Source organism: Triticum dicoccoides, chromosome 4A, assembly GCF_002162155.2.
Source record: "Triticum dicoccoides isolate Atlit2015 ecotype Zavitan chromosome 4A, WEW_v2.0, whole genome shotgun sequence".
NCBI lineage: Eukaryota > Viridiplantae > Streptophyta > Magnoliopsida > Poales > Poaceae > Triticum > Triticum dicoccoides.
This window is the reverse complement of record NC_041386.1, coordinates 138,593,576-138,618,960: the sequence shown is the minus strand read 5'-3', so window position 1 is coordinate 138,618,960 and position 25,385 is coordinate 138,593,576. Positions and strand designations below refer to the sequence as shown.

The 25,385-nt window shown below is 47.0% G+C and overlaps 2 protein-coding genes and 1 non-coding gene across 4 annotated transcripts; all 3 read right to left on the bottom strand.

Moving 5' to 3' along the window:
- Positions 1-8,233: 8,233 nt before the first annotated feature.
- Positions 8,234-8,304, bottom strand: TRNAG-GCC. Its single transcript has one exon. It is a non-coding gene; the product is annotated as a tRNA-Gly (tRNA).
- A 139-nt stretch (positions 8,305-8,443) lies between these two features.
- Positions 8,444-12,463, bottom strand: LOC119285431 (mitoferrin-like). Its single transcript, XM_037564703.1, has 2 exons — positions 11,332-12,463; positions 8,444-8,993 (listed from the first exon to the last, which is right to left on the bottom strand). The coding sequence occupies exons 1-2, from the start codon at positions 12,304-12,306 to the stop codon at positions 8,790-8,792; spliced, it is 1,179 nt and encodes a 392-aa protein (XP_037420600.1). The 5' UTR covers positions 12,307-12,463; the 3' UTR covers positions 8,444-8,789.
- Positions 12,464-14,267: 1,804 nt separating this feature from the next.
- LOC119285430 lies at positions 14,268-19,724 on the bottom strand. 2 transcript variants are annotated; one of them, XM_037564701.1, is made up of 11 exons: positions 19,340-19,724; positions 18,362-18,404; positions 18,119-18,172; positions 17,425-17,488; positions 17,063-17,119; positions 16,884-16,981; positions 16,748-16,786; positions 16,541-16,629; positions 16,317-16,395; positions 15,201-15,248; positions 14,268-14,761 (listed from the first exon to the last, which is right to left on the bottom strand). In XM_037564701.1, exons 1-11 carry the CDS (start codon positions 19,531-19,533, stop codon positions 14,681-14,683), a joined length of 846 nt encoding a protein of 281 aa, XP_037420598.1. In that variant the 5' UTR covers positions 19,534-19,724; the 3' UTR covers positions 14,268-14,680. The 2 variants fall into 2 exon arrangements, with proteins under 2 accessions (XP_037420598.1, XP_037420599.1); XM_037564702.1 differs by having other exon boundaries at positions 16,884-16,978.
- Between the last annotated feature and the right edge of the window lie 5,661 nt (positions 19,725-25,385).

Below are 25,385 nucleotides of genomic sequence, written 5' to 3'. Positions count from 1 at the left end.
TAGCGCCGGATCCTGTGTTCGTCTCCTTACTCTGTCCATTTTTTATATATACCCTCTGTCTTACATTTCTCTCCTTCTCTCTCTCTTTCCCTCTTATAGCCTTTAGAGGCTCACAAAGTGACGCGCTATCCGCGCTCAGCAAACCTGGGGGCTTCTTTCAACAGAAGCTTATTTCCACGGGCTTCACGCCCAACACATGTGTCAAACTTCCGCATGTACCTTTTATTCACCACTATATGCATCGATATGACTTAAGTTTTGGCCAAGCTGGGTTGCCTGGCTCCTGTGCTTACCCCTATGTTCCCGATTGTTCGGCTAGGCGGTAAAGGGAGCACCTCTGCGATTGTTACTGCCGGGTCAGCCGGACGTGTACCTCAGACTGGGTGAAGCCGAAAGCTAGCGTTCTTAAGGGAATATTCGGTCGGTGAACTAAAGACGATCTTTTTTATTTTTTCCACATGCCCCTAGATGTTTTTCCTGCGTTTCTCTTTGCAGCATGGACATGCGCTTTAGGGCATGCCTCCCAGGGAAAGGAACCCCTAACGGAACTATTCTTCCTGGAAGATGTCTCTTACTAACCATGTAATATAACATAACTAGTCGGGCACTTGTTTGTTCACGCCATATGACCCCTACGCCTGCTCTGCACGCATTCCCCGGTTCCTATATAACCGCATGGGAATTCGGACACACTCCGGACCGTCAGGTCCCGAGGCTGAAGCGAAAAGGTCGGCCATGACAAATGATCTACAATCCGGCTAGAAGGCATTATAAATGTCAATTAAATTACATAGTCATTTTACTGATTGTACTCCTCTTCAATACCATCTAACAGGCTGTCTAATTTATAGTCCTGCTGGGAATACTTTGCGGCCAACTCTACTTGGCCGTATACTAAGCTCACAGGGATATCCTTCCCATCGGGCCCTATAGGACCAACCTCGGCCATATGGTTGGGGTCGGCCTGTGAATACCGCGTCTTCACCATGGCCCAGGCCTCCCTAGCGCCTTGACGGCAGGATGATATCTTCCACAACTGGAAGCGCCGCCGTTCTCCCCTCAGCTTCTCCGCAAGCTCTCCAAGACCTTCGGGCGTGGAGACAGATGGCCACAGGGCCTGGGCGACGCCTCGCATCGCCTGCCGAACTCGATCGAGCAATTGCAAGAGCTCGGGAGGAAGGTCACTCATAGAACCGGGCATCTCCTCTGCAGGACGACCTGTTAACATACCTACGGATATTGCTCTGTTAATCGACGGCACCGCCGAACTTTCTTTCAAAAGGTTCGTTCAAGCACTTACTAAATATGTCGCGCCGAAGCCGCTGATTCTCCTTCCCGGAGTCTGACAGCTGGGCACGAACATCTTTTAGCTCGACGCCCAGCCGGGTGTTGGCATCTTGGAGAACGTTCTTATCCCCCATCACCTTTAATAGCACCCTCTCACCAGCCTTTAGTTGGCATAGGAGGTGTTGCCTTTCCGGATTCAATCCGGCGCCATCTGCAATTTTATTTGTCAGATTCGCACCAAAGCTGTGCTTCACCACATACTTATCTTTTGAAATGTATATTACCAGAGGGGGTCTCCTTAGGCTCCCCTACCGCGGCTAGTGCGGCCTCCAGTTGGGCTTTGCACTCTTCCAGCTCCTGGGACAGTAGGGAATTCTTTTCTGTAAGAACCTGCATTTCAAACGATCCTTAAACCAGTTATTCTAACTGTTCTCAGTCTCGAGGGCTACTGCTACATATATATTTACCAAAATTTTCTTACCCGTATGTCTTTTACATATTGCTCCGTGGCTCTGGCTAGACCATTTTGAGCGGCACGGAGGTGTGCATCTCCTGAATTGAAGGCATCTAATGCCTCTTGGGAGAAGCAAGCGTCGCGAAGAATTGTCCGACGACGCCTGTGGTTCATGGCACTTTCCACCTCAGAGTTGGTGGTAGATAACCCGTCCGCATCCTCCATCGGAGGAATGTCTGGCACACACCTTGCATTCGCTTTCGCCCCCGGACCAGGCTTTGGAGCCTGGCTGGTGGAGGCGCGATTAGCAGCCTCTCCGGATATAGTCCGGCGAGGTCTCTTTGTCCTGAAAAGGGCACGAGTGTCAAATGTGCCTCGAAGGTATAACAACTGGGACAAAGGGGCGCGCCATACCTTCGCGCTGATGCCTCGGTCCAGACTGCACCTCTTTTCTGCCCATGGGGCCCTGCGGCCCCTGGTTGGTTTGTCGCTGCAGGTTCGGCCTTCCGCCTCAAAAACCTCCCCTGCAAAGTTCGGTTGCAATCAGGAAATTGAACACGCGTGGACGGACCCCTGTCTGGGGTACAGGGACTTCGGTCTCAGGTACCTGGGGTGTTCGGATTAGCCCTGGGTAATCGGCCGTAATGGCCACCAAGGTGTTGTCCTCGCTCAATTGATGGAACACTCCATCAATCAGCTCCACAGATATGTGGATCCTCTTGAGAGGCCGGGTCGAGAGACCATCCTGGGTCCTCGGGTTGTGGAGGCGGGCTGCTTATGTCCTTAATGGCCCGGCGCAGCTCCTGCGTTGAAGTCATCAGACTAAGTATTTAACAATGGGAACACTAAACGGATGAGCAAGTAAATGCGACCACTTACCCAGCTTGGGGGATTATGCATAGAGAATCCACCCTGTGGGTTGACGCGGAGAAATTCCTCCTCTTCTCCCTTGTACAAATTGGAAAAGATCTTTAATAGAGCGGCAACTGAATCTGGCCCCTTACGGCCGTAGCGGGTGGCGTCGTCCTCCCCGTTGAAATCCCACATGGGGTGGCTTCTGTACTGAAGCGGCTGCACCCCTCGCATGATGCATTCGGCCATAACTCCGATCATGGTTAGTCCGGAATGGGCCAACAATCTTATTCGGCCCATGAGATAAACGATGTCCCTATCACTTTCCCTTTGAGGGCTCCGTGGACGCCAGCTTAGGCGCTTCTTTAAAGGAGCACTATCGAACTCTGGGAGGCCGATCCGGACAGGATCCGGCAGCAGGACGTCTTCTATATAGAACCATTCTGAGGGCCAATCTTCGGACGCCTTCTTTGGGGTTCCAGGCAGATATTCGGTCCCGGTGATGTGCCATACTTCGGCTCCGCCCACTTGATACATTGACCCTTTCTTGGAACTGGGCACGAGGCAAAATAGCTCCTTCCATAGTCTGAAATGAGCTTCAATACCCAAGAACAGCTCGCAGAGGGCTACAAAGCCCGCGATATGCAATACTGAGGCAAGCGTGAGGTGATGTAGCTGGAGGCCGTAGAACTCCAGCAGCCCCCGGAGAAACAGGTGGATGGGAAATCCGAGCCCCCTTATTAAGTAAGGGACAAGGCACACCCGCTCTCCTTTGGATGGATTAGGGGCATTCTCTGCTTGCTCTCCGCCGTTGTAGACGGCAAGACCGGCTCGGACCGGGACCATATAGGCCGGGGGGAGAAATCCCTTGGTCTGGAGCGTCACTAGCTCGCTATGTAGAGTAGAACATCTCTACCAATATCCAGGCTTAGGGCTAGAAGGGCGAGCGGAGGAGTTGCGGCGGCTGGCCATGGTGGAACGGACCTTTGTCGGATGCGCTCTGATAAACACTCGTGGAGGAGAGAAGGTGTGGATTGGATCTAAATCCTCGTCCCCTTAAAGGGCAACTCATTTACGCGGCTAGGGGTGTGAACGTAAAAACACTCAGACTTTTCATATTCGTTTGACACGTGGAAAACGGCCATTATTGGGCGTAGAAGCCAAGGAGCGCAACATCTACAAGAAACCGGACTTTATTCAAACAGGTACACGGAATTTGGAGGAGAACCCGCCTTGCAATGCCGAAGACAATCTGCGCGTCGGACTCATCGTCATTGAAGCCTGGTTCGGGGGCTACTGAGGGAGTCCTGGATTAGGGGGTGTTCGGATAGCCGAACTATACCTTCAGCCAGACTCCTGGACTATGAAGATACAAGATTGAAGACTCCGTCCCGTGTCCGGAAGGGACTTTACTTGGCGTGGAAGGCAAGCTTGGCGATACAGATGATCAGATCTCCTACCATTGTAACCGACTTTATGTAACCCTAACCCTCTCCGGTGTCTATATAAACCGGAGGGTTTTAGTCCGTAGGACAACATACACATCAACAATCATACCATAGGCTAGTACCATAGGCTAGCTTCTAGGGTTTAGCCTCTCTGATCTCGTGGTAGATCAACTCTTGTAATACTCATATCATCAATATTAATCAAGCAGTACGTAGGGTTTTACCTCCATCGAGAGGGCCCGAACCTGGGTAAAACTTCGTGTCCCCTGCCTCCTGTTACCATCCGGCCTAGACTCCTGCTATGAATATGAGATTATGCAACTCCCAAATATCGGAGGAACACTTAGTGTGCTATCAAACATCACAACGCAACTGGGTGACTATAAAGATGATGTACAAGTGTCTCCGATGGTGTTTGTTGAGTTGGCATAGATCGAGATTAGGATTTGTCACTCCGTGTATTGGAGAGGTATCTCTGGGCACTCTCGGTAATGCACATCACTATAAACCTTGCAAGCAATGTGACTAATGAGTTAATTACGGGATGTTGCATTACGGAACGAGTAAAGAGACTTGCCGGTAACGATATTGAACTAGGTATTGAGATACCGACGATCGAATCTCGGGCAAGTAACATACCGATGACAAAGGGAACAACGTATGTTGTTATGCGGTTTGACCGATAAAGATCTTCATAGAATATGTAGGAACCAATATGAGCATGCAGGTTCCGCTATTGGTCATTGAACGGAGATGAGTCTCGGTCATGTCTACATAGTTCTCAAACCCGTAGGGTCCGCACGCTTAACGTTCGATGACGATCGGTATTACGAGTTTATGTGTTTTTATGTACCGAAGGTAGTTCGGAGTCCCGTATGTGATCACGGACATGACGAGGAGTCTCGAAATGGTCGAGACATAAAGATTGATATATTGGAAGGTTATATTCGGACACCGAAAGGGTTCCAAAGTGTATCGGGTATTTTTCGGAGTATCCAAAGGTTGCCGGAACCTCCCGGGGAGTCCATGGGCCTTATTGGGCCCTAGTGGATAAAGAGGGTAGCAAGAAAGGTGTGGGGCGCGCCCCCCTAGGCCCAAACCGAATTGGTTTAGGGTTTGGGCGGTCGGCCCGCTCTTTCCTTCTCCCCTCCTCCTCTTTCCTCCTTCTCCTAGTAGGAATAGGAAAGGGGGGGCAAACCTACTTGGAGTAGGATTGCCCCCCTTGGTGCCGCCTCCTCCTAGGTCGGCCTCTTCCTCCCTCCCTCCTTTATATACGTGGGGAGGGGGCACCCCATAGACACACAAGTTGATCTCTTAGCCGTGTGCGGTGCCCCCCCTCCACAGATTTCCACCTCGGTCATATCGTTGTAGTGCTTAGGAGAAGCCCTGCGTCGGTAACTTCATCATCACCGTCATCACACCGTCGTGCTGACGAAACTCTCCTTCGACACTCAGCTGGATCTAGAGTTCGTGGGATGTCACCGAGCTGAACGTGTGTAGATCGCGGAGGTGCCGTACCTTCGGTGCTAGGATCGGTCGGATCGTGAAGACGTATGACTACATCAACCGCGTTGTCATAACGCTTCCGCTTACAGTCTACGAGGGTACGTAAACAACACTCTATCCCCTCTCATTGCTATACATCACCTAGATGGATCTTGCGTGTGCGTAGGAAAAAATTTGAAAGTACTGCGTTCCCCAACACCATATGGTGACCAGGGCTTTTACAAATGAAGCAAACCTGAGGAATGGAGCACATGCCAACAAAGTGACCAGGGAGGCCACAATTTTAGCAAATAGCACCTATATATTTAGGATCCACCATATGTCCATCAGAGTCTGCACAAACTTGAGCAGTGGAGCTATCATTGGGCCCAGAGGCAGCAAGAAGTTGCTTTTGCTTAGCACCAGCCTTAGCTTCCTTCTTGTTTTTCACAGTCCCAGCTTGACCACTCCCTCGAGAAGCACCACTGCCAGTACTGACAGATTGCTAGAAAGGTTGTCGGTACTACACAGGAAGATTTTATGGTGGCATGTAGGGGGAATGCGATTGAGGTTGTTGCATCCATGGAGCCATTTGGGGGAATTGGTAATTAGAGGTAGGAAAACCAGTGTAGATCTGGTTCATAGCTGGGTGTAACATACTGGGAGAACTAGCTCCAAGTGGAACAATGGGAGGTTTGGCATAGATGGAAATGGGAGGGGCATGCTGAGAAGGCAATGGTGAGGAGATTGGCGCCCAAACAGGATTCACTTGAGCAGCAACAGGCTGTTGCTGCACAGGGGCTGGAGGGCGAGCAGTGTCAATGCGGCTACGGCCACCTCCATATCTCCCCCCTCTAGCACCTTGATTCTGCCTAGCCCCAGCCATCTTCTTGACAACAACAACAAACGGAGGTTTCTCGGTCTTCTACGACCAAAAATCGCACGAGGAGCTAAATTGCTTGGGCTCAAACAGATGGTCTGAAGGACCGATAGGAAAACAATATGCCGTAAAGAACTCTCCCTTAGCAAACAGATCGCGGCGGATCTAGACTAGAGTATTGGATTCACGATGGCGGCGCAGGGGGCAGCGACGAACCCTAGCAGCCTGGGAATTAGGGGCACGCACATGTCGGGGAATATATGTCTCTCAAGGTTGGGTTGGCAACTGTTTCCCGCAATCAACAGTCAGGATCGTATGAGGACACATCCAACGGTCTAAACGTCGATAGAGGCTGACCCTGGGGCCCGTTCACAACCATCCCGCCCCCGCTCCTCCCCAATTCTTGTGAGGGCGGCACCATGAACGGCGGCGGCGACGTCGATCTTCGACGGCGAGAGGTCAAACCAGCACCAAAATTACAACGCAAATTAGAGGCAGCATGACGAAACATACCAGACCCTGAAGCAGGCCACGACACAAAATTGGTCAAATCTCGGATCTGAACAATCTCAACCTCATCCGATGAATCCTTGAAGTGGATACAGCTTCTTCCGCGACCCAGGCAGGATCAAGTCGGGGGTGATTTGTTGTTCCATCTCCGTGGTCCCACACACTGCTCGTAGCGCGAGATTCATCCTCGCCATCGCCACATCTCGATCCGCTCTTTGCGCTCTTCTCGCCGCTCTTGTAGCCGCCCTCTCCCTGCGGACGAGCTCCACCATGAGACGCCTGATCTCCTGGTCCGATGCTTCGCCGTCCGAATCCATCAGTGGATCTCAGGATCGACGCAACAGCGCCGTTTATCCCGCCCAATCTAGTAGGGGATGCCCCAATTACGAGACCAATGCTCGTGTCCGTACGCGGAAGGGACGCACGGAAGGGACGCGCGGTGTGGCGAGGATCATCCGCTACTAGATGCCATGGGCGAGGGCTGGGGGTCACCGCCGGGGAGGCGCACGGCGAGGTCAACGCGGTGCAATGGGGAAGTCGCGGGCGAGCGGGGGTGCGACATGAGCGGGCGTCGTGTTTAGAGGGTTTGGAATAGACCGGGATCGAAGTTAAGAGTGCCAATTCAACCTGGGGACCTGGTCCAGGTTGACTTCTGTTTCCTGGGGACCTGGTCCAGGTTGACTTCTGTTTCCTGGGGACCTGATCACAGTGATGACTATGTGAACAAATAAACAGAAAATGCAACGACCACATGACGTAAAAACAGAAAAATGGACTGGAAAACACAAACCAAAGCCAAGCCAAACGGGAGTTTGGTGAAGAAGGTGTTCTGATTTGGGCATCGCCGTCCACAAGAGAATGATCGAAAGGAAAAAAAAATTGCACCAGCCGGGAATCGAACCCGCCGGGGAGGTCGCGCCGGGGGTCACCGCCGGGGAGGCGCACGGCGAGGTCAACGCGGTGCAATGGGGAAGTCGCGGGCGAGCGGGGGTGCGACATGAGCGGGCGTCGTGTTTAGAGGGTTTGGAATAGACCGGGATCGAAGTTAAGAGTGCCAATTCAACCTGGGGACCTGGTCCAGGTTGACTTCTGTTTCCTGGGGACCTGGTCCAGGTTGACTTCTGTTTCCTGGGGACCTGATCACAGTGATGACTATGTGAACAAATAAACAGAAAATGCAACGACCACATGACGTAAAAACAGAAAAATGGACTGGAAAACACAAACCAAAGCCAAGCCAAACGGGAGTTTGGTGAAGAAGGTGTTCTGATTTGGGCATCGCCGTCCACAAGAGAATGATCGAAAGGAAAAAAAAATTGCACCAGCCGGGAATCGAACCCGGGTCTGTACCGTGGCAGGGTACTATTCTACCACTAGACCACTGGTGCTTGGATGGCAGAATCGCTCAACAAGTATATGCATCTCGTTCTGACCTTTACACCCAGCGTTAGCTTACTGGACAATATATTCAGGCACACATCAGGGTTCTTCACAACATATGGTGACGAGAACAAAAGAAGCGGGAAATTGTAACAGAACCAAAATCTCATTTCACTTTATCAAGAATCTGACACAAAGGCCATACAGTATGCTCAATGATCCTGAAAAACTAGGGCAAAATTATTCTGGCATTTGCTATCCCGACCACAGGCTGGAAAAATGATACATATAACTCAGCCAAAAAGAAAAGAAATACAACGTACAGACAGATCATCGTTGGACAAATTTCGATGCACGGTGCATCATTCCAAATGGATCCTCTGCTGCACACAACTGTATCTAGGCACTGCCTCTTTCATCAGCCGAGGACACGCCACAGCAAGGAAGCACTTGGCTTCCAGAAAAACACAATCACTTCCAAGAAATGCTCCAACTATTTTCTCCTTTTCTCATTAAATCTTTCAAAGAACGACTTCGAGGCTTCGTATGTGGACCAGCAGATGGCAGCTGCTGGTGCGTGGAACAGCATTCTCGGCTTCCATCCCCTCATGAGCCCAACGTATCCGTCGCGCTTTATAATCGTTCTGAACACATCTCCTATAGAGCTACTAGCAAAGCGTTCACAGCCGCATACACCCTGACCACAGACAAAAAGAGAACACTGTTATTACCTTGGAAGTAAAAACAGGTGGATGACATTCATGTAAACACAAAAATGAGGAAGTTATCCAAAGTTGAAAATGTGCTAGGAAAATAGAAAGATGATAACATGCATGGAACGATGATATAAAGCAACTGCTGACTAGACCACACATAAGAAGGGTTTGACAGCCCTATTTAGTTAGCTACAGAAAACAACACTAGTAATATAACTGGCAAATTTAGTTAAGTATATGAAACTTGATCTTTAATCCATGTTATATTGTACGGTTGTACCAAATGACCTACTCTATAAGTTTTCATGGTAGCCAATTACTCTATAGGTTTTAGGGAATATTTCAAGGTGGCCATAACTTGCATCTTCCCTTATCATGTACTCCCTCTGTCCCATAATATAAGACGTGTTTTGACACTATGACAGTGTCAAAACACGTCTTATATTATGAGACGGAGGGAGTATTTGTGTGTGTTCCTCTCTGTTGTGTGTGGGCTGACGGAGTCCATGTAGTACACCGAGGTTCACATTTATTTAGTACCAAAGGGGCACATAAATGGATGCATAGAAAGGAAACATACAAGCCCTTCTGCCTAAAGACCAAGAGATTGCTAACACAATCTCTATGTGTGTATGTACTCCCTCCGTTCCTAAATACAAGTCTTTTTAGAGATTCCAATGCGGACTACATACGGAGCAAAATGAGTGAATCTACACTCTAAAATATGTCTATATACATCCGTATGTAGTCCTTATTGAAATCTCTAAAAATACTTATATTTAGGAACAGAGGGAGTAACACATAAGAATAACATATTTTTCAATTAACTGAACTAGGGATAGTCGTGCCCCATCATATAAAATTAATAAAGGTAGAAGTTCAATAAGCTGAACTACCAGTGATGGATCGATAATGACTCTACAAGCTACATAAGTACGCACAAGAATATCGCGGTGTCATGTCAAACTAAGTATTCCCGCCGATCCCGCTTACATTGTATAGAGGCTACGTCAATTAATTCAGATCAGAGGGAGTACTACAAATGATAGTGAGGAGCTGAGGATACTGAGATGACATTAGCACAAATTTTCCAAGTTACAACTACAGTATCATTAATGTGACAACCAACCATTTGTAACTCCTCATCAACATTTCCATCAAAATCTTGTAAGGTCAGCTGTCTGTTGATGTCATTTCAACCAGGTTACGGTGGCCTAAAACTTACACCTTGAATCTTCTAGTAATTTGTTCTGATTTTTCCTAGCAGAAAGCGCCACGACACAATTAATGTTTCATAGGTGAAAAAAGACTGCGGCTTCAGAAGAGGCCCAAGTTCAGCATATCTATATCTAACTGGTCAGTTAGCACTTATCGCGACTGAAAAGATGCTCCTTACATCACTAGCTCTTCAACATTAATGCTACAGAGCACCCTATAAGGACAGAATAGAAAATTTAGGAACAGATCAAAGTGCAACTGGAAAATAGAGAAGTTAACTGTAAAAAGTCATTCCAAGAATCATGGAGGTGAACAGAAACACCAGAAAAGGCATAAAATTTCCCCATTTGCTGAGTAAGCCGCAACAAATCAACTCAGACCAGCTCATTAAAGTTCAATGAGCTGAACTACCAGTGATGGATCGATAATGACAACGGATCTACAAGACACATAAGTATGCATAAGACAATCGGTGTGTCATGTCAAAGAGAATGCTACTATAAATGATAGTGAGAAGCTGAGGATATTGATATGTTATTAGCAATTACGTTCCAAGTTATTACAACTACAATATTATTAATGTGATTCACCAACCATTTGTAACTTCTCATCAACATTTCCATCAAAACCTTGTAAGGTCAGCTGTTGTCGATGTCATTTCAAATAGGGTAAGGTGGCATAAAACTCACACCTTGAGTCTATACTAATTTGTTTTGATTTTTCCTAGCAGAAAGCGCCACGACACAGTTAATGTTCCATAGGTGAAAAGACTGCAGCTTTAGAAGAGGCCCAAGTTTAGCATTATCGCGACCGAAAAGATGCTCCTTGTATCATTAGCTCTTCAACATTAATGGTACAGAGCACCCTATAAGGACAGCGATCACCAATAAGTCACTAACAGATCAAAGGGCCACCGGAAAATAGAAAAATTAACTGTAAAAAGTCATTCCAAGAATCTTGGAGGTGAACAGAAACACCAGCACAGGCATAAAATCTCTCCATTTGCTGAGCAAGCCGCACAAATCAACTCAGACCAGCTCCAATGATATCTACTATATGTCATTAAAGGTGACGGCAAAAGCAAACGTGTAAGATCCTCACCTGGCACTGCAGCTGCGTCTTGACAACGTCGAGTGGTGTGGTCAACGCGGCTGCTAGAGCACCGGCGGCAGCACCCGCAGTGGCGTGCACGGCAAGCGACTCCTCGTCAGCTGCCATGTCTCCGAGCACACGCTTGGCCGCCTCGTAGGTGGAGAAGTGGACGGCGGTGTAGGGCGCGTTCATAAGCACCGTGGTCCGGTACGACACGAAGAACGCCCTGAGGCCCTCATCGCGGAACACGGTGCGGACGCAGTGCGCGACGCCGGTGTAGGGGCTGCTCGTGAGCTGCAGCCGCTGCTTGACGGTGTCCATGGGGGTGAAGACGGCGTCGCTGGCGATGGTGGCGAGCACCCCCGAGGAGGCGTGCGCCGCGGGGTTGTTGGGGCCGAACCGGTCCGAAAGGCGCGACTTGGCGAACTCGTAGACGGAGAAGTAGACGGCGTGGGCGGGGCCGGCGCCGAGGGCCATGGCGGGGAGGCCGCGGTAGAGCGCGAGCGCGCCGCCCTCCCCGGCGACGGCGGCCCGCAGCGCGGCCCCCAGCGAGAGGGTGGGGCGGCAGGGCGGCGAGGCGGCCTGCATGTGCGTCTTGAGGGTGTCGACCGGGAACATGGCCGTGTGCTCAACGACGCCGGCGACGGAGCCGGCGAGCATGTACTGCCAGAAGCGCAGGCCGTCGTGGGTCGCGGCGGCGGCCGGCCCCGCGACGGCGATGGCCGGCTTGGGCGGGTCCTGGGCCGGCTCCTCCGCTGCGGCGGCGGCGGCGGGGGGGAGGAGCCTGTCGGGGGTGCGGTAGTCGGCGGCCATGGCGAGGGGCGCCGCTAGGGTTAGGGTTTTGAGCGGGAACGGGGCGGGGGAGGGGGAGGGGGCGAGGGTGGAGGAATAATGAAGGGGAGGAGGCGAGATTTGGAGGAGATGTCGCCATTTAGGCGGAGGGGAGGGGGAGGAGCCCCGGTGGTCAAGTCCATCTCCAGGCATCCTCTTCGGCCTCCTCTCCTCTCCTCTCTCGCCTCCTGTCGCGGTTTCTTCCCCAAGTTTCTCTCTTTCTCTGCTCGTGCAATGTAAATTCTCTTCCTTTCAGGTTTCCAAGAGGCAAATTCTGTCTTTTTTGCCTCCTTTCTTTCTTGTGGCGTCGTCAATGAACTTCCTTAATTCCCTGGTTAATTATGCGGTCTAGGAGCAAGGAGAGTTGCCTTTTATGTCCAAAAGGGGATATTCTAGAGATCAATCTCTGATCTAATTGGAATTGTACACGTTACGTGATGGTTTATACCCCCGATTTGACCTGGGTGATCGATGTTCACTAGTGGAGGTTGAATTGTCCGGCTGTCAACAGGATACTGAATCTGTGATGTAACTGTCCGAGCTCCAGATTAAAAAGTTCGGATTTTATTGGAAGGAAAAGAGTTTGGGCCTAGGAAGACAAGTCCAGCATGAGGATCTGCAGGTCAAAGAGCACAAAATGAGCTTGTCTATGTGCCAGGTGGCTCAAATTTTGTTAATGGATCGGACTTGAGAAGGGCGGAGTAAATTATGCAGGGGCCATATAAAATCCGTTGCTCCGGGATCGTTTGATCTTATAGAAAACACAAATCAGAGTGACGCGGTGGCCAGGGTAGCAACTTTTTCATATATATTTTTATGATACGATCGTACACACAACCCAGATCCACCTCTGTTATTTGCTGGGTCGAAAGAGAAGATACAGTTGTCGGTAGTTCACGCAATAGTCATTCTCCCCAAACAAGAGCAGATGAAAAAGAAAACGGCAGAGAGAAGAAGAAAATGTCAGCTCCTATACCTACAGAACACAAGAAGCATACACTCGTACTTCCCAGTTCGAGTCCGTGACTCTTTTGCCATCCTCATAATTCGTCCAGTCTACAGCATCATGAACAGAATATTCGGCAGCACAAACTAACTATTTGTCATCGAACGCTTCTAGGTTTGATGATCCAAACATCAACACATATCAATATCTTTGTGGCAGCAGTGGCAATACATAAATTCAGATCAACAACATCGCAGATTGCATTACATCCATCCTTTCGAAAATGAAGCCTCCAATACCCACAAAGGACTCGAGTCCGCAGAATTTGATTTGCCAAGGACAAATGCAGCACAGAACAGACAAGAGAAGGCCAAGTGACCATGGAAATTTCATGAATCCGTAAAAGGGGAATCTGTTAAATTGTAGCCAAACCACTGGTCATCTGCACCAGAGCCCAGGAACAGCACGTAGCACGATTACGCTACTGCAGCTCAGAAACTATCCTGTGGCAGGTTCATATTCTGAAAATGACAAATGCATAAAGATCCCACTAGTAGAGTATAAACAAGCATCTTTATCTGTACAAAAGAAAATGAAAGCTCCAGCTCTGAAACACGGCCAGTAAAATGATTCCCTCTTGAGCCGGCTCATGAAAACAAAATAGCTGCACCACTTTCTGGCCTGATGGAATGGCAAGGAAGCAAAATTACCATGCTTCCCTATGATAATAGGTTCCTCTACTCATAATAACGTCACACCACATTATAATAGAAGTAAATAAGCAGAGCACAAGCATCATGTTGTCTACAGTACTCACAAACTAACTGTGATGCATCAGAATTCTACAAGTTCCTTTACACAGGACCATCGTATGATGCAGATCATAGGATCAACTTCATTCTTTGACCTGTGTGATCAGACAACATCAATCACAACTGTTGTTACACGCTAGCCGACTTCACACAGTTTCATAAGGATGTACAGCGTTGAAAAAAATCAGGATATATAGCTGATCACATTTGATCTGGGTATTACTTGCATGGTAACATATAGAACTTTTATAGTAATCACATCCAAATTTCAGTTCCCAATTACAGAATTCGCTGCTAAATTTATAGCAGGAAGAACAATTTGAAGTTAATACCAATTTTGAAGAAAGAATCCTAAATTCAAGGGCTTCAAAAACTGAATGAGAGGAAGGCCAGTATAGTCATATTATGGTCATAATCACTTGGAATTGAACCAATTCTGAATATTCCATATTTCCATGTGAATAAATAGCCGAGCATCAACTATTGTACATATATGAAAGTCCCCCACCCCCCCTGCCCGAAAATGGAAGAGAAAAAGAGAGCGCTGCAGGTAGTGTAAGGACCTACTAGGCTTAATTATGATCACCGGGTCTTATCTCCATTAGTAGCTCATTCAGATACTCCACCACTAATATGCAAGTACAAAGATACATGATTCATTGATGGTACCTGGCATATGGGCAGAGATCAAAGGTTTTGCTTTCACCCCAATCCACATATGCTTGTCCACTGTATGACTGTCAATACTGGTATTGAATTTTTCTACTTCTCAGTGGTTTACAGTGGTGTATGGACCTCTAGTATCTCTGCTCTGACTTCTTGAGTTTCTTCTTGGACGAACAAACATGCTCTGGACAGATAACATACCATAACGTTACATTTGATGCTAGCATCCTATCACAGTGACCATTAAAAAAAATCCTATCACAGTGACCATTAAAAAAAACATCCTATCACAGTAATAACTCTGAAGCTTTTCAATGGGGGAGATTATGTAAACTGTACAAACACCATTTCCCCTTTCAGAGAACAAGATCGTGGCTTATACTGGGAATGACAGATAATTAAACAATTTAAAATAATGCGGACGTATGTCAGATACGGAGTATTTGTTAGCAATGAAACTTGTTTCCATGCATCAGTAACTGCATATTATCCTCACCTTGAAATGATCTAAACTGTGTATCATTAATTCTGGTTTGTCTCGAGATAAACAGCAGTACAGATCAAAAGAATCACACACACAACATCAGCATGTTCTATTAGAATAGACATTTATTTGACCTTACCTTAATTCTCCATGGCAAACTGATCCAAAATTCCAGGTTCGGAATGGCCTAGAATACATCAAGTAAGACAGAAATGTGGTTTAAGAGCATTAAAATGGTTAATAAATTGCAATACATGACAACAATCTGTAAATTTTTATGGTTCACACAGAGAAACAGTTCACATATCATCGCAAAGCTATCTTTTGATGCTATGGTGTAATTTCACAGGACACACTATGAGTCAGTTATCTTTTGATATGGATTTGATGCAGTCTCTTTATACATCTTTTTATGACATCAACTTTCTTAGTTTATTTTACTGTCGTAACTATTTCTTATGTAATTCTTCAGAGATCCAGAAAAATAAGGGAAATGTATTACTCCTAACAGCAGGACTAGCTTTTAAAATTTCATTTTTCTGGAAAAACCATTCGAAATTACACTTGTAAGTAGTTTCACAAAACTACACTTATTTTTTCGTCTAAGGATGTCAATGGAAGTGACAGGTGTGACCACCCGTCAGCATCATAACTTGAAATGCCCATTACAAAGTTGCATCGTCCCTGTATACAGTTGTGTGGTTTCTTGACAGTGATAGAAAGAAGCGTGATTCTGTGAATATGTTTCTTCGAATTTTAGTTATTTGAAATATCAAGGAACATTGTACTGTATTTTTTCCTCCACCAAAAGCTAAAATGATTGAAACTGAGATTACCATACGAAACCATATTTTCAGTACTGCAAAGTATATTTCGAATATCTGAAATTAAGCTACTCCCTAAAAGAAACGACCTAAACTTTTGGTCTCCCAACCTGAGTTTGCATTACCCATTTGAAATTATTTTGGTCTCTCAAGTCTCGACATTTGGCTCAGGTACAATTTTAGATATATTTTGGTATCTCGACTCTGGGAGTGGTTCCGACTCAATTTTCTTTCTCCAAGACAAGCAGAGCTTCACAAATTTGGACAGAAAATTTGCTGAACCTGTCAACGAAGCTGAGAGACCGAAAGTACCCTCAAAAGGTTCAGAGTTTAAACTACATGACAACAACTGAGCAGAGTTTAGCATGACATGGATGTGGTATTTATTGCATAAAACTAAGACCAACGACTCTGTGCAAGACTAGCTTTACCTCTACAGAACGAATGCCGAGGAAATAATATCTATAGATTGCACCAATCAGAATGTATCCTCCAAGAAGGCACAAAATTCTGCAAAGCAGTTAAATATTAGTCAAGCCAGACCTCAATATGCAGTGAGAAACTTTGCTGGCAGTGGGCGATCATGAGGATTGTTGATCAATGGTCTGGCAACTATGTGAAGTTTAGTAACTAAATGCAACTCAACATAACATACGTTATGAACGAAGTGCCTAACCATCCCCAGCCATTTCCAGCATCAGACACTGATCTTGCACACCCAGAAGGGTGTCTAAGTACCGTAACCTGTGAGGTAAAATTTTATTAATGCCTTGCAAGAAATCTGCTGTATTCCCAACAAAAAGAAAAAAGAAAGGAAATATGCTATATCATAAGTATTGCGACGGAAAAATAGCGCACTCACGTAATCACAACTTCCAGATTGGGTGAATGTATCCGGTAGCTGCAAAAGAGAAGGGGGGAGAAAGCAGCACAAAATAAGAATGCAACAGTGACGGAGGAAAGAACAAAAGAAAGTTTAACTTAAAAAATGTACTCACTTGGGCTACAGCTGAATCACAAAAGATGAAAACAGAAATAGAACACTTTGATGAAAACATCTTGACAATGACACCCTTTTGTGGATTACCTTCATCTGCTTTTCCCTCAGCAAAAACAAACAACTAGGTAAGCTTCACATAGCAAGGATATTTGGGTACGATGTATACATGATTCTTACCTATTAGAGATATATGGGATCCAGATGCCCTTCCAATGGTTGTACAAACATCATACCCTGCAGAAAGAAAAATGTAGACTCCAAGCACTAAGTCACTAATACCAGTAGCCAGAAAGAAAATGCTGCAATTTAATTTTAAACAAAAATAATTAACATCATTAGAAAATGCAGTGGGAAGTGGGAACTACTTAATAATGATTGCAACTGAAGGAGTTTTAAAGGAAGCTTATTATCACCAGAAAACGCATACTGGAAAGTACTTAATTGACCGACCACTCCACCAGTGCCATTCTTGATGCACTTTGTAAGGTACAAGAAGAAAAGGCTGGCGAAAATATATCCAATCAGGAGAACAAACCTACCTCCAATGTTATTTGAAGCAAGTGCGCTGCATTGGGTGCCACACCTCAATGGACCACCACAGTCCTAATTTGGTAAAGAAATAGTTAAGGCGGAAAAACGAAGCAAAAGAAATCTGTCATCGAGATGCAGGTATAGACAAATCCAACATTAGCAAAATATACTATGATGCAGTTAGGCTTCTGCTTGATACAAATATAATGGTTTTTGGTTGTCTCTGTTATGTATACAGATCAGCACACTGATGTTACTAGTTCTCAAGACTGTCACAGTAGGTTTTCTTTGGTGACGTACTTGCGATTGAAACCATTATCGCTACTCCTACCACTGCTACTGATCTAACACCTTGTTTCTGTTTCTTTTTTTGTAGTACAAAATAAGAAAACCCAGTTTGAAAAACAAAAAAGTAACATTATGATAGGATGATTACAAATTTCAGGATGACCTGATCATTTCTGCACTAGTACATGTGATTTGCCATGAGAATGGAAACGGAGGCTATACTCTAAGGAAGTATTTCTTGTATTTGTAAAATATAAGTGAGATACTCAAGAAAGGCCGACCCGCTGAGGTAAACACAACATAAGACCAGATGAAAGAACAATAAACAGATGCACTAGCCAGCATAAACAGACAAGCTAACCGATAAAAGGAAGGTTTCCAATTAAATTATGGGATGATAAATCAGTAGAGTACCTCACAGTGAAGACAGACAGGTGGGTCAAAGTTGAATATCATCTGATCGCAGAGCTGCAAACAATAACAAAATGGTGAGGCAGTACATGAAAACCTCTAGGCTATATTATACGCAGAGATTTCAAACAATCCACATTGCAGTTTTTATCCACACCTAGTTGTGGTTGTAGTGTAGATATCTTAAATGTAGCAACTACATATGCAAAAACAATCACACAAAAGGAGTGTCCTAGCGAAACAAACCTGGAACCAGATGACTGAATCGTTCATGGCCACTTTGTAAAACCTGAAACACAAGATGCTCATCGTTATGAGACAGAGTGGAACTTAGATAGCGATCAGAAAACGTGACGGTAAACATACAGGCGACTGTAAGCTGCATGCTCCGAAATACCAAGTCCTTTGCCAATCGCGTAAAGAATATTCAATCATGGTTTCAACATTCAAGAAGTAAGCCAAGAAGAGCACCAATGCAACAACTTGCTGAGAGCCTGAGACATCTTGCTCCCCTACCAAGGCAGGTTACATGGAGTACTTACTACTTCCTCCGTTCCGAATTACTTGTCTTAGATTTGTCTAGATACGGAGGTATCTAGCACTAAAATAAGTTTAGATACATCCGTATCTAGACAAATTCAAGACAAGTAATTCGGAACAGAGGGAGTATATAGGAGTACGTACTAATCGGTCCATCATGTGAAAACCAAGAGGTCCCCAGAACAACAAAATAACTGAACCCCGATCCCCGCCGATGGCAGGGAAAGTGGCAACTAGCACTGTAGTAATACTCCCTCCGTCCGAAAATACTTGTCATCAAAATGAATATAAAAGAATGTATTTAGAACTAAAATACATCTACATACATCCCCTTTTGTTCATTTTGATGACAAGTATTTCCGGACGGAGGGAGTACTACAGTACTCCACTTTTCAAGAGACGAAATCATCACTTCACAATTGAGTCAGCGATAACAAGTAAAAAAAAAACATCACGCGAGCATTTCGTCAAACATGAGAAGCGCGTGTCCACTAAGCACGAGGACCCTGAGCGTATCGCACGCATCTCCTATCAATTCGTTCAGGTTGGTTTGATCTCATGACGCGACTCGCAGACTCGCTCCCAAACTAGCATATCCATATGCCGATCGAAGCGAAGGAGTGGCCAATTTATCGATTAAGCGGTGCCAACGGGCAGCGCGCAGTTGGTTGGTTAGTAAGTTACCCATCCTCGCTGAGGACGCCGTGGCGGTGGGCCGGCGTCGGCGCCGCGAGGCTGAAGTTATAGAGCGCGCCACCGCGCTCGACCGAGAGCTCGCAGGAGCCGCCTCCACCTTCCGCGGCGGCGAGGCAGAGCAGGCCGAGGCTCCAGGCAGCCGCGACGAGCAGAACCCGCTGCTGCGGTCGCGGCGCAGGCATTTGCACCGGCGACGCCGAGGGGCGGAGAGCGGCCGGGCGAGGAAACGCCGCCGGTTGCCTCGGGTGCTCCACCGTCTCTTGCACGCTCGCGGAGTCTCAGGGCCGCAGCACGGGCGAGCTTTGGTCGGCTGACGTAGTACAGTACGTGTCGCGTTCCGTGTGTCTCTCTCTTGGTCCGGGACGGACCGCCGTTGTGGCCTCCGTCCGCCTCGGTGCGTCGCGGCGTGCGTCGCCCACGTGCTGGCCTCGGGTCTGGTGCAGCCGCTGTTCTTCCCGTGCCGTGCTTGGCATCGCGGGCCCGCCCTGTCAGGTCTGATCAATTAGACAGTGACATGCTCCGTCGGTTTAAGCAACCGAACGTGCCGAGTTCTCGATTTTGATTGGTGTGTCACGGTTGCAATCAAGAGAAATTTCAGTGGCTCATGAAATTAGAACAAGGGAGCGTCTAGAACTCAGCTAGCCGATTGTGAGGAAGGGAAAAAGGCAGATCTTCAGGGTCAAATATGAGAGGCTACCGGACTGGTGTGCAGTATGTGGCATGATAGGTCATCTTCATACGTCGCACGGCGACGGTGTCCATGCTGCCTCTAAACTGGTGTTTAAGGATTTGCGAGCTTCCTGGAGTGGACGTGGTGGTGGAAGAGGCTCCATGATTCAGGATGGTATTTCCCCTGCTGCCTCAGGAGGAGGCTTTGGTAATGTGGTTCAATCAGCCATGGAGGTGGATAACAAGCAAGGCGAGATGGGCACTACTGTTGAAGGCGATCCTAGTAGGAAAAGGGATGCTAACGATAACCAAGCTCCACCGGCGGTATCTATTATTGCTCCAGCTAGCTCGGGTGGAGGTGTCATACCGCCAAGCCCATTTGACAAGCAAGACCCAAAAAGAGTTAGAATAGGTGCTAATGCTGTTCTTATTGGTCTGAACAAATCAAAGAATGTGTCTACATCAGCGGGCTCTTTCGAGGGGCACCGCCGGGAGCAATGAATCTCATCAGTTGGAACTGCCGGGGGGCGGGGAACTCCCGGACAGTTCGTGAAATTGCGACGATCTCTCAGTCGCATTCCCCCATGCTAGTCTTTCTCTGTGAGACTAGACAAAAAGCTTCAAAAATGAGAAGGATACAATCTCGTATTGGCTTAAAAGGTTTTGATGGTGTTGATAGTTCTGGGATGAGTGGGGGACTAGCTCTCTTCTGGCATGAGTCCTATTTGGTGGAGATCATGGACAAAAATGACCGTTACATTGATGCTCTGGTCAGGGAGAACGTTGATGCAACACAGTGGAGGGTTACCTTTGTGTACGGTGAACCTCGCGTCGAGAACCGGCATCTAATGTGGTCCAAATTGCAAGCTCTATCAAATACAAGTGAATGTCCATGGTTAGTGATTGGTGACTTCAATGAAGCTCTTTGGGATTTTGAACACATGTCTGCTACACCAAGACCTGAACCACAAATGATTGCATTCAGAGATACTCTAGAGATTTGTGGCCTGATTGATCTTGGTTTTTCTGGCATATCATTTACTTATGACAATCTGCGAGCGGGAGCAGCCAATGTGAAAGTGCGGCTGGATAGAGCTACAGCTACAAATGACTAGTGCAATCTTTTCCCGTTCTACTCTGTACAGCATGTAGTTTCGCCCTGCTCTGACCATGTGGCACTGGTACTTAAAGGGACCCCGGACTCGGGTCAGCAGGGTCCCAAGGCCAGGCGTTATGAAATTTTCTGGGAAAGGGACATCTCGCTACCGGAGGTGATTAAGGAAGCTTGGGAGTCCGTGGGCAGTGTAGACAACCTGGAAAAACTTCAAACAGGCCTGAGCAAGACCCTAGCTACGCTAAGTGTATGGGGTAATAACAAGTTTGGGAATATATCCCGGGAGTTGGCCAAGTCACGGACTCAATTAGAAGAACTGATGAGTATGAATGCCGATAGGCAAGATATAAGAAATATTACTGATAAGATGAACGAACTAATTTATCAGGAGGAAATGATGTGGCTGCAACGTTCTACAATTATGTGGCTGAAAGAAGGCGACCGTAACACCAAGTACTTTTAGAGTAAAGCAGTTTGGCGAGCTCGCAAAAATAGAATTCGAGAACTCACCGACACTATTGGTGTGATTCATTCAAATTTTGAGGATATGGCCGCCCTGACAAATGATTATTTCAAAGGGATTTTTACTGCTGATCCGAGCTTGAATGCGTCTTGGGTGCTTGATTTGCTGGAGGTTAAAGTTTCAACCCAGGATAATGAGAGGTTGTCTGCCCCCTTTGGTGACAAGGAAATATCTGATGCACCTTTTCAGATTGGGCCATTGAAGGCCCCTGGCCCTGATGGTCTACCGGCAAGGTTTTTACAACAGAACTGGGATTGCTAAAAACTAGTGTAATCACAGCAGTCAAGGAATTTTTTGCTACCGGCGTAATGCCGGAAGGGGTAAACTCTACTTCCATTGTTCTTATTCCCAAAATTCCTAATCCATCTAATTTATCCCAATACTGGCCTATAAGTCTATGCAATGTCATTTATAAGATCATTTCCAAATGCTTGGTGAACCGCTTGAGACCATTACTTGATGATATAGTCTCTCTAGAGCAGAGTGCCTTTATTCCAGGGCATATGATCACAGATAATGCGCTAGTGTCCTTCGAGTGTATTCATCATATTAAGCAAGAGAAGGATCCAGCAAAGAGTTTCTGTGCTTATAAGCTTGACCTTTCGAAGGCATATGATAGGGTGGATTGGAAGTTCCTAAAACAGGTGATGCAAAAGCTGGGTTTCGCTCAACGATGGGTAGACTGGATAATGTCTTGTGTCACATCAGTGAGGTATTCTGTCAAACTCAATGGGACCCTCTTGGATTCATTTGCACTGACGCGTGGTCTTCGGCAGGGCGATCCTCTATAACCATTCTTATTCCTTTTTGTGGCGGACGGACTCTCGGCTATTATGAAGCATTATGTATCTTCGGGTGAGTTATCTTCGATTAAGGTATGCAGACGAGCCCCGGGCATATCACACCTTTTGTTTGCGGATGATACTATGTTGTTTTTTGAGGCAAACCGAGCACAGGCTGAAAAAGTCAGATTGGCCCTGGATCAATATGGAAGTGCAACTGGACAATCTCTAAATTTTGATAAGTGCTCTATCCTCTTTGGTTTGGCTTGTCCAGTTAATATCCAGGAGGAAGTTAGGGGGGCACTAAATTTTACTACTTTGGTCTTTGAGGAGAAGTATCTTGGTCTTCCTACCCCTGATGGTCGCATGTCAAAGGAGAAATTTCAGAACCTACAGATGAGTCTAACGAAGAGGTTGATCCAGTGGGGAGATGGGCATCTTGCCCAACCTGGGAGGGAAACTCTTATTAAATCTGTTGCTCAGGCCTTACCAACCTATCTTATGGGTGTGTTCAAACTTCCTTTCTCTGTATGTGATGAACTTACAAGAATGGTAAGAGTGTTTTATTAGGGTGCTGAAAAAGGTAAAAGGAAGGTGCATTGGCGCGCTTGGGATGACTTGGTGCAACCAAAAAGTAAAGGAGGTGCGGGGTTCAGAGATTTTAGAATATTCAACCAAGCCTTACTAGCGAGGCAATCATGAAGACTAATTTATAAACCTGACAGTCTCTGTGCGCAAGTGTTAAAAGCAAGATATTACCCGAATGGCAATATTCAGATATTGTTTTCTCTGGCAATGCTTCATCTTCGTGGCAAGCTATTAGCTATGGCCTTGACCTCTTGAAGAAGGGCTTAATTTGGAGAGTGGGGAATGGCAGAAGTATCCGCGTGTGGCGTGATAACTGGATCCCGAGACCCTTCTCCTACAAACCCATTACTCTGCAGGGGAGATGTAGGATACGATTTGTCTCAGATTTGCTAATAATAATAGGTCATGGAATGCTGCTGTGCTATAGGAATTATTCCTTCCAGCTGATGTGGTCGAAATTTTGAAGATTCGGGCTTCCCCCCGTCAGGAGGATGACACACTTGCTTGGGATCCCGGTAAATACGGAGTTTTTTCGGTCAGAAGTGCATATGAGTTTGGTTTTGAAGAGGCTCACAGGAGCTTCGCTACGGGATCTAGTGCTCATCCGGATGGGCGTCGCAGCTGCTGGAAACTAATTTGGTCCTCTGATGTTCCCCCCACGGTCAAGAACTTTGCATGGTGGGTAGCTACTAACTCGCTGCCAACATGGAGAAACAAAAATAGGAGAGGACTGGAAGTGCATGCCTTGTGCCATGTTTGTGCTTCAGAACCGGAAGACTGCCATCATGCGTTGTGTCGTTGTACACTGTCAAGAGGCCTCTGGGACACGATGTCTAAAGTTTGGCCGCTGTCGTGCCTAGCAACAGTACTAAATAATGGTGATGAATGGCTTTTGCATATGCTAGAACCACTACAGGAAGTGGAAAGATCCATGGTCCTCATGACGTTTTGGAGAGCCTGGCATATTCGGAATGAGATCGTGCATCATAAACCTCCTCCGCCTATGGAAGCTTCTAAAAGGTTTTTGGTGAGCTACATGGACTCTCTCATTGGTATTAAAACAGATCTTTCATCTGATCCCAATAGAGGAAAGTCGTACATCACGTATGAGCCCAGAATGCCACATGCGATACCGAATATAGCCGAGCGCAAATGGTCTGTGTTGGGGAACGTAGTAATTTCAAAAAAAATCCTACGCACACGCAAGATCATGGTGATGCATAGCAACGAGGGAAGAGTGTGATCTACGTACCCTTGTAGACCCTCAGCAGAAGCGTTAGCACAACGCGGTTGATGTAGTCGTACGTCTTCACGGCCCAACAGATCAAGCACCGAAACTACGGCACCTCCGAGTTCTAGCACACATTCAACTCGATGACGATCCCCAGACTCCGATCCAGCAAAGTGTCGGGGAAGAGTTCCGTCAGCACGATGGCGTGGTGACAATCTTGATGTACTACCGTCGCAGGGCTTCGCCTAAGCACCGCTACAATATTATCGAGGATTATGGTGGAAGGGGGCACCGCACACGGCTAAGAATATGATCATGTGGATCAACTTGTGTGTCTAGGGGTGCCCCCTGCCCCCGTATATAAAGGAGCAGGGGAAGGTGCGGCCGGCCAGGAGGAGGGCGCGCCAGGAGGAGTCCTGCTCCCACCGGGAGTAGGATTCCCCCCCTTTCCTAGTTGGAATAGGATTCGGGAGGGGGAAAGAGGAGAGAGAGAAGGAAGGGGGGGCGCCGCCCCCCTCTCCTTGTCCTATTTGGACTAGGGGGGAGGAGCGCATGGCCCAGCCCTGGCCACCTCTCCTCTCTTCCACTAAAGCCCACTAAGGCCCATATACCTCCCGGGGGGTTCCGGTAACCTCCCGGTACTCCGGTAAAATCCTGATTTCAGCCGGAACACTTCCGATATCCAAATATAGGCTTCCAATATATCAATCTTTATGTCTCGACCATTTCGAGACTCCTCGTCATGTCCTTGATCACATCCGGGACTCCGAACAAACTTCGGTACATCAAAATGCATAAACTCATAATATAACTGTCATCAAAACCTTAAGCGTGCGGACCCTACGGGTTCGAGAACAATGTAGACATGACCGAGACACGTCTCCGGTCAATAACCAATAGCGGAACCTGGATGCTCATATTGGCTCCCACATATTCTACGAAGATCTTTATCGGTCAGACCGCATAACAACATACATTGTTCCCTTTGTCATCGGTATGTTACTTGCCCGAGATTCGATCGTCGGTATCTCAATACCTAGTTCAATCTCGTTACCAGCAAGTCTCTTTACTCATTTCGTAATACATCATCTTGCAACTAACTCATTAGTTGTAATGCTTGCAAGGCT

Coding starts and splice junctions, on each gene's coding strand:
- LOC119285431 (XM_037564703.1), bottom strand. CDS start 12,306: ATGCCTGGAGATGGACTTGACCACCGGGGCTCCTCCCCCTCCCCTCCG. Junction 8,994..11,331: donor AGACGCAGCTGCAGTGCCAG/GTGAGGATCTTA, acceptor GTCTGTGGTCAG/GGTGTATGCGGCTGTGAACG.
- LOC119285430 (XM_037564701.1), bottom strand. CDS start 19,533: ATGCCTGCGCCGCGACCGCAGCAGCGGGTTCTGCTCGTCGCGGCTGCC. Junction 18,405..19,339: donor GGCGTCCTCAGCGAGGATGG/GTAACTTACTAA, acceptor CTTGTGTTTCAG/GTTTTACAAAGTGGCCATGA. Junction 14,762..15,200: donor GTTTGCCATGGAGAATTAAG/GTAAGGTCAAAT, acceptor TTATCTGTCCAG/AGCATGTTTGTTCGTCCAAG.